This window comes from Propithecus coquereli, unplaced genomic scaffold (genome assembly GCF_000956105.1).
Source record: "Propithecus coquereli isolate 6110/MARCELLA unplaced genomic scaffold, Pcoq_1.0 Scaffold83, whole genome shotgun sequence".
NCBI lineage: Eukaryota > Metazoa > Chordata > Mammalia > Primates > Indriidae > Propithecus > Propithecus coquereli.
This window is the reverse complement of record NW_012154507.1, coordinates 1,247,966-1,257,311: the sequence shown is the minus strand read 5'-3', so window position 1 is coordinate 1,257,311 and position 9,346 is coordinate 1,247,966. Positions and strand designations below refer to the sequence as shown.

The window sequence follows — 9,346 nt, the reverse complement described above, 5'->3', positions numbered from 1 at the left end:
GGGTACAAGATCAACATATAAAAATCAATTATATTTCCATATACTAACAACTAAATTAAACTATAAATTAAATACAGATTTTAAAAATAGCATTTATATTACATTATAACATCAAAAATATATCAATTCTCAGCTGGGTGCAATGGCTCACGCCTGTAATCCTAGCACTCTGGGAGCCCAAGGCGGTAAGACAGCTTGAGCTCAGGAGTTCGAGACCAGCCTGAGGAAGAGTAAGACCCTGTCTCTATTAAAAATAGAAAAATTAGCCAGGCATAGTGGCGCAAGTCTGTAGTCCCAGCTACTCAGGAGGCTGAGGCAGGAAGATCACTTGAGCCCAGGAGTTTGAGGCTGCAGTGAGCTCGCTGACCCACTGCACTCTACCCTGGACGACAGAGTAAGACTCTCTCGGAAAAAAAAAAAAAAAGGGGCAGGGGGTGGGGGGAAAGATGTCAATTCACCCCAAATAGAACTATAAATTCAATGAAATTCCAATCAAAATCTCAGACTTTTTTCCCCCAAAAAACTGACAAGCTGTTTTAAGACTTACATACAAAATGATTTATATGAAAATGTTAGAGGACGTGCACTACCTGATTCAAGACCTATTATAAAGTTACAGCAATTAAGACAGCATAGTATTGGTATAAACACAAACAGCTCAATGGAACAGAACAGAATCCAGAAACAGACCATCAACTGATTTTTGACAAAGGTCAAAAGCAATTCAGTGGAGACAGTCTTTTCCATAAATGGTAGTGAAACACCGGATATCTAATTGTACAAAAATGAACTTTGATCCGTGTGTTATATGATATACATAAGTTAACTCAAAATTGATAATAGACCTAAATGTAAAGCCTCAAACTATAAAAATCACTAAAAGAAAATATTAGAGGAAATCTTTATAACTGCTGGTTAGGCAAATATTTCTTAAATATGACACCCAAAATACCATCCATAACAGGAAAGTGTTAAATTGGATTTCATCAAAATTAAGAATTTCTATTCTTTGAAATCCTGTTAAGAGAATAAAAAGACAAGCCACAGACTGAAAGAAAACATTTGCAAATCACATATTTGATAAACAAATTATAACCAGAATACAAAATTCTCAAATAATACGAAAACAGACAACCTAACTAAAAAATGCATGAAAGATCTGAACAAATACCTCACCAAAGAGTATTTATGGATGTCAAATAAGCACTTGGCTCAACATCAGTCATCATTTCATTAGGAAAATGAAAACTAAATCCATAATGAGATATCATTACATACTCTATTAGTTTGGCAGTTTCTTAAAAAGAAATACTGTATGTTCTAGTCATATCACTACTAAGTATTTTTGAAATTTATTCATGTTGATACATGTAACTCTACTTCATTCATTTCAATTGTCGTAGTTTTCTAGTGTATGAACAATACCAGTTTATCAATTCTCTTTTTGACAGACATTGAGTTTGCTTCTAAGTTTTCACTGTAATAATGCTGTTATGATGTTAGATCTTATGTGAACATCTGAGCTTCTTTAAGAAACTGTCAAATTACTCTTCAAAGTAACTGTACCAATTTTCACTCCCATTGGCAGTGTGTGAGAATCCCTATTGCTCTACTTCATTACCAATACTTAGTATCATCAGACTTCTTAATTTATGCCAATCTAACGAAAATGACATGATATTTCATGTTTCATTTTAAGTTTCATTTCTCTATTGGTGAGAGTTAATACTGCATTCATAATTTACATTTGCTTTTTTATAAATTGCTTATGTGCAATCTTTCTCTTCTATTGATTTATATTTATATACATAATTTACATTGATTTACTATCCTTGAGGGATATAAATAGATTATATACATCAACATAAATAAAAAATGAAGACTGCCTCAACTCTTACTCCCACTGCTTAAAAGCTTAGGATCTCAGTTCTTCATCTGTAAAACAAGAACAACCTCCTCACAGGGTTGTTATGACGATTAAATGAGTTGATGTATATACTTAAAGTGCTTAGAATAATGCCTGGAACACAGTATGTGCTCTAAAAGTATCAGCTCCTATTAGTTGTTTCAGATAATTTTTTGCTAGTAGTATTGGTTACAAATACTTTCTTACATGCTGGGACTTATCTATTTACTTTCTTTAAAGTGTGTTTCGGAAAAAAAGTGTGTTTGTTAAGAAGAGAACTTCTAAATTTTCATTCTTTCCCTGTGACGTCTATGTTCTTAAAACACTGTTCTTTCCCTGAAGCTCCATCTGTTTGTGAGAAAGGTCTAACCTTCCCTTTCATATCTTCATTTAGTCTTACAGAAAGAAAATGTGATCTGTACAACTTTAATTTACAATTATATTAAAATTTATTCCTAAAAATCTCATATTTAACAGAATATTAGGAATAAATTTTAATCACAAAAATTTTTTATTATAAAAAACATTTGTCCTTAACCAGCTAGTAGATTTATATCTTAATATAATAAACAAGATAAAACTTAAAATACACAGCTATATATAGTCAATCCTCCATATCTGTTGGTTCTGCATCCATGGATTCAACCAAATGCAGATCAAAAATACTCGAAAATAAAACGGATAGCTCCATCCATACTGAACATGTACAGACTTTTTTTTCTTGTCACTATTCCCTACACAATACAGTTGTAACAACTATTTACATAGCATACACATTGTGCTAGGTATTATAAGTAATCTAGAGATGATTTAAAGTATACAAGAGGATGTGCATAGATTTTATGCAAATACTACACATTTTATATAAGGGATTTGAGCATCCGTGAATTTTGGTATCCACAGGTGGGTCCTGGAACCAAATCCCCACAGATACCAAGGGACAATTGTATAAACAGAATAAATTTACAATCACTCTTACCCTATGGCATCTTTCAAAGGCTTGTTTGGTTTCTTGTAAAAGATTAACCACCACTTCTTGGGATAGAAAAGTTTCCCCATGAGTATCAATACTTGGCCCCAGTGGTAAGTTGGTACGTTGTCTAATTCTCTCTTTCAAATCTTGAATACTAGTACATCATATAGACAAATGAAAAAAGAACACTTTAGACAGATTTCAACTTCAAGTACTCTCAAACTTAGTATATATCAACAACAAAAATGGACCAATAGCCAAGAAAACTAAACTCAAATTCCAATAACTACTTTTGTGAAGTGAAGCAAGCCTTGATCTCTAAACAGAAGATTTTCATTTGACAAATGAATAGATTTGGACTTATGATCTCTAAAGTCCCTCTCAGCTTTACAATTCTGACTCAACAGCTAAAAACTCATTGGGTTTCCTCAGGAAGTAAGCTATTCCAAATAAGTTAATATTCCAAATAGCTGAATAGTCCTGTTTAAAACTAAAACTTTAAAATTTTAATGATTTTTAAATGTATTTAATCATTTAAACATATTGCACATTTCTTTACCATATTAAACAAGATATATTAAACATAATTTAGCTTTTCTTAATGACTGAGGGTCACCTGGAACACTTTTCATATGGGGTATCTTCAGGTTAGAGTTTTTTTTCTCCTAGAATACACAGCTCCAGACTACTGGCAACTCATTTTTTTAAAATTTTCATGATTGCTCTTTTGTTTTTCTCTTCCCTTCCTTGCTACTACCTTTCAGATGTTACCTCTTACTCTTAATTATAACTTCTGATCATTATTTAATTCACAACAAACTGGAAAACAAGAAACTGGTTTGGGTGTGTATGTGATGTGTGTAGACTCTGGACTTTGATGGTATGGTTCCATAGAAGTCATTCTGTCTCCTTCTTGCATCAACCAGGTTCTAGGCAGTTAAGCTCTGGTAACCGAGATGCCAACAATTCTTACGGCAAGTCATTTTCTTCTAGTACATGAGTAATTATAGGCTTTAAGGTATTAATTTAACAGTTTTATGCCAAAGTCATTGAAAAGACTCATCAGTTCAAGGTACCTAAACTGTGAACTATTTGCTATTTTTTTCACACTTGCAATAATAACAAAAAAATGATGTGCTTCCCAGTCAATAACCTATAATAATTTACTCCAATTGGAAAAAAAGAAAAAAGAAACTATAGAACTCTTTATATTACTGGTATTCTGCTTTACAGTTTTTAAAATTAGTTTATTTTTTAATTGACAAATATCTGCTTTACATTTTAATCATGTTACGTTAGATCATTTTAGCATGTGGTTTAAGAGCAGGATTAGATCAATAACCTGGGTTAGATGAATTCCTCATCGAAAATTCCAATGACAGTCAATATTTGATAAGTTTGCCCAAATATAATAAGGTTCTTAATATTTTCAGTTTTAACTATAATATTTAAGAAAAATACTTACCCTCCTGTGCCAATAGATCTCTTTTGATGGTTTTTTGAATCATAATAGCGTTGTAGGATCATAGCACTTCTGCTTTTCAAATATCCAGTCTCCACCTCAATATAGTTCTCCAAATAGGAAATGAAAATGGATTTGATAAGCTTAGACAAGAAAGTCTGTTTATCAGTACCTAAATTAAACTCCATCAACTTGCTGGAAAGATTGGTGGTTCTTTTCATGGAAAAGGGGAGAAAAAGATTAATATATATTTTAGGTGTAGTAATAATTCTAAGGAATATATATTTTTACAATGTGACTTTAATGACTTATGTTAAACCACCATTTCTTAAACCACGGAAGAATACTTACGATGCAAAGAGCAGCTATAGAGAGTTATATATAAATTAGAGTAGAACATTACAAACAAGATTATAGTTTTGAGAACTGTCACAAACTCATAGGAGAAGAAACTGTGAAACAATGAACTAGTCCAGAAATGGCAATAGCAGCAGATTGGCCTCAAGTATGCTTTAATGCCATTAATCACATGGTACCCAAAACAGAGTACTGAGAGGTCTACTCTCTGTTCACCCTCTTTTGTCTTTGTCCATATGGACTTTCCTCTAATTTTCTATTTCCCATTGTTGAAGACAGTGTCACAACAATGTTGTTGTTGAGATGGACTTCCTCATTATGGTAACTTTAGAAATAACTTCTCCCAAAATGAAGACACTGAAGAATAGCAATAGAGTTGGAAAAAGTCAAGGAAAAAAAAAACTCTGCATGAAGCTTCTGAGATAATCTAAGAGTAACACTGTCATTTACAAAAGCACAAGACAATTCTCCTATCAGACATTAGGCTGAAATTGTTATTTTTAAGAATATGTCCCTTTCTTCTACAATTTCTAAAGTTGAAACTGCAGAAAAATGTAATTATATTAGTACTTAGAGAAAAAAATAAAGAATAAACTAGCTCACAATTAAAATCAGAAACGAAATTCTTTAAACAAGGTAAACAAGGTCTTAAGTTTCATTAAAGTACATTAAGATAAAGAATAACATTTAATTCCTCAGATTAATATACTAAGAATGCTATTCTTATACAATACTAGACTATATAGACCAACATGTAATGCTAAAAGGTACACTGCTATCTGACAAACTGTTATTCAAAAATACCTAAATATTTCCCCAATTTCTATTTAAGATAAATAAAATCTGATATCTATTACTTTCCAATAATTAAAAATATACCTTGTATACAGATCATAGAGATTTTTGAGATACTGCTCTGCATCGGACTTCCTACATTCTTCTAACTGGTCTTTCACAAAACTCTAAAAGAAAAAAAGTCAACATTTTGTTAATTAATATTAAATTCTATTAAGATATTTTTTTCTTTAAAAATCACTCCAGTTTTAAACTTTTCTGACTTAAAATCCAATCAAAAAGGCAATGCATAGAAAACAGACCAATTATAACAAATAAAAAAATAGGTTTTTAAATTTTACTGCTTCTCATTTTACCTGTAAAAGATCTATATCAGTTCTTAGCAATAAGTATTAAGAATTTAGAAATACTTCTTTTGAAACTGGCCTATTTTGTTTCATGAGGTACATCAAAAACAAAAAACAAAACTGAGGCTACAATAGAGTCAATTCCTTAGAGCAGTATTTCCCAAACTGTGGTCTAGGTAACACTAGTGTTCCTTGAGACACTGAGATAATCATTACTCTAAAATAAGATTTCATGGTCAGTAAATATGGTAAATGCTGTACATTACAACCCTACTTCCAGAGAATCACAATACATATTAGTACCTCTAAAGACTTCAAAAGTCTTCAGACTTCCAAAGTCCTGAATTGTGTTTTAAAAAACACTTATTGAATGTTACTTAATCCAGTGGCAAACACAGTTTAGTAGTAAACATGTCTGAAAGTATAGCATCATGGGAGTCAAGGCTGTAAATTAAATTCCTGTGTTTTTACGTTTCATGTTAGCACTATATTATAAAAAATTCTACAGCTTGCACTTGTAACTCTTGTTCAATTTCACAAATGTCATCTATTGGGGAAGGCAAGGACCAAAAAAAGAAAAATCCGAGGCTACCTTACCACGATATATTACTACTGCTAACGCTACACAAATTTCAAGCATGTGCTCTGGTAACACATTGATTAGCACCTTATTCTTGGTGAATAACAAAACATTTCTTTTAAAGCATGATGATTCCTTTCCCCTTAACTAGATTACTATTCCTAAGGTCACTATATAGATCAACTAAATTTTTAAATATAGGGAAAAAAATATCACAAATTGCCTTAATAGTTACTTAATTTGTCACTATTTGAAATTACCTGTAGTTTGATTTCAAATACATTTTGAATAAGTTTAGCCAGTACTGTTTCTGGATTACTAAAGATGTCTCCAACTTGTTTGTTCACTCGTTGACAGAGTATTGCAGCATCTTCAAATATATCGTTTCTCAAGTAAGCACCCTAAATAGCAGAGGCATTTTACACAGTGAAAATATAATTTTTAAAATGATTTTAAAATGCAAATTAGCATAAAATGAAATCCAATAAAGTATACTGTTATGTTACCTCCTGGCACTGCTTTATATAAACATCGACACAATGGGAATAACCCTACAAAGAAGAAACACATTGTTATCACTGTTCTGGTTCAATTATAATAATAATCATCATCTCAGTAAGTGTTACATGTAATAAAGCTATGTCTATGTCCCAGCGAATGGCCAAAAGCAATTGTTGTTGGACTTAGATAAAATTAATTGTAGAGAACCAAAAACTTAATTAGTATAGTTGTCTTCTTTCTGTCACTTTCTATGATGAAATTTATCAGCTGGTTTATATCCTTGCTGGACTTTAGACTGAAAGAGGAAAGCTGAGATATAACTGAGTCCTTTACCATAATTTTTGCCCTATGATCATCTAGCCATCTCCTTCAACTCCAAAACACACACACACACACACACACACACACACACACAGATTTAATGTCTTGAGAAAAGGTTTTACATATATATATTTCCTTCTTTCCTGTCTTGGATTCAAAGCATTTGCTTTCCCTTGCAAGAATCTGGACAGAACTATAACTGGCTGTCTGGAAATTTACTTTAAAAACTGAATCTATTTTAATAAAGTGTGTTTAAAACAAATTAATTTGTCATACTAAGCTAACTATAATGAGATTTTTGCCTATTAACAAATCATACATAAAAACAAGGTAAGCAATATCAAGTGCACCACTGACTCTCAAGAGCCATTCTCAATATTCAGATGTTACCAAAATGAAGTCTAACAAGCAGCTTCCCGTTCCCTATTGTGATAGAAATATTCTGAAGAAACAGATTGAAGTAACAACTATTTAAGCACTTTCTTTGCAGAAATATACTTCCACACAGTGATTTTCTTCCCATTTCAAATTCCAAGAAGACAGCTCCATAATACAACATTTCTTTTTATTATCTCCTGAGAGTCCCTGAATTTAAGTCTTTTCCTAGTTATATTCCATCTACTCTCTGGTTCCTATATTCCAAATATAGGATATTTACGGTCAAGTTTTCTTGTTTTTGACCTATTTCATAACATGCTTGACTGAAAAAGATACATTAAAAAGCAAGAAAGCAGACAATAGAATTTTATACAATTATATAAAAATTCACTGGTATATTAATATTATTGAATATAAAATCCTTATTTAGATTTTTAGTGCCTAACACTTAACATCATTTACAGAAAGAGATAAAAGGTACATTCAAATTATTCAAAACAATGAAAATTATCACTATGATAGCTATACAACTAATAGCGGAAAATCAGAGACCATAATATATAGAACCTATAAAATCTTCAGAACTTTGAAAATTAGTCTTCATTTTAAATTTGTACTATTTACCTTAAAATGAAGTAAAACTGCTGCTACTTCTCTCATTCTGGAGATTTCACCTCTTCTTTGAGCACTGGTAAACTCTTGAATCAGTTGGCATTCTAAATCATGATATTTACCTAAAAATAAAGTCATTCAGCTACACTGAGGCATGTGAGGTATCCAAGTTATTTAAGAGTATCTAAATTATTTACAAATACAATAACTATGGATCTAGTTTTCTTTTGAAAGAATTACAAAAACAACATGAGATCATAGGCAGTGGATCTAGCCCCCACAATATATTAATACCATGGTATATAAATCTATATTTTCAAGACACAAAAAACTTCCAAAGTGGTAAAATAGGTACGCTGCCCAGGGTTTGATTGCCATTTACCACTGTTACTTAAACCAGCAGATGACTGAAAAAAATCTTCCAGATGCCATCTCTAACAGCAACAGAGAGCAAAATCTTGAACATGAAGCTATGGAAAGGGTGAAGAGGACTAAAGAATTCTTTACTTGAGATTAGATGTTACCACCATGAACAATGGTTGACTGAACACCAAATTTCATCTTAATATGTAGTATTCACTATATTTTTGAGGTTACTGCGGATTTTAATGAACACCTGAACTTCCGACTAATCTATAGTGATCAAAAATATTCCCAGGACGTCCAACTATCTGTGTCACCCTTATTCTAACACTTTTGGGAATACAGCCACCTATATTCTTTGAACATATATATATATATATATATATAATAAATATATATTCTTTGAATCTTCTATGGAATGGTCTATCATACAGGTAACCAAGCTACAAATATAGCGGTCTTTCCAGAAACCGAGAATGATCTAGCCTAAAATATAATCAAACACAGGCAAAAATCAAACTAATCATGTAAGGAATTAAATAGGTACTGAAATACTCACATAATCTTAGCTTTCAAAAAAAGAAGCTTATTCAGAGATATATGTACGGATGCAAAACAATTTCCAAAATAAATTGTTAAATGAAAAGCCCACAGTCTAAAGCTATTTGTTTAGTATGCTACCAATTACTTTTACATAAGTGAGGAGAGTAGAACCGTGTGTGTGTGTGTGTGTGTGTGTGTGTGTGTGTGT

The 9,346-nt window shown here is 31.7% G+C and overlaps 1 protein-coding gene across 1 annotated transcript in view; it reads right to left on the bottom strand.

The window, feature by feature from the left end:
• Positions 1-9,346, bottom strand: part of EXOC5 (exocyst complex component 5) — a 63,734-nt gene that overhangs the window by 17,957 nt on the left and 36,431 nt on the right. The window contains exons 6-11 of the mRNA XM_012663735.1: positions 8,245-8,354; positions 6,927-6,971; positions 6,681-6,821; positions 5,578-5,660; positions 4,345-4,554; positions 2,886-3,033 (exon numbers count right to left, since the gene is read on the bottom strand). Of these exons, the coding sequence (XP_012519189.1) occupies positions 2,886-3,033; positions 4,345-4,554; positions 5,578-5,660; positions 6,681-6,821; positions 6,927-6,971; positions 8,245-8,354 (737 nt within the window). The remainder of the gene's footprint in view (positions 1-2,885; positions 3,034-4,344; positions 4,555-5,577; positions 5,661-6,680; positions 6,822-6,926; positions 6,972-8,244; positions 8,355-9,346) is intronic.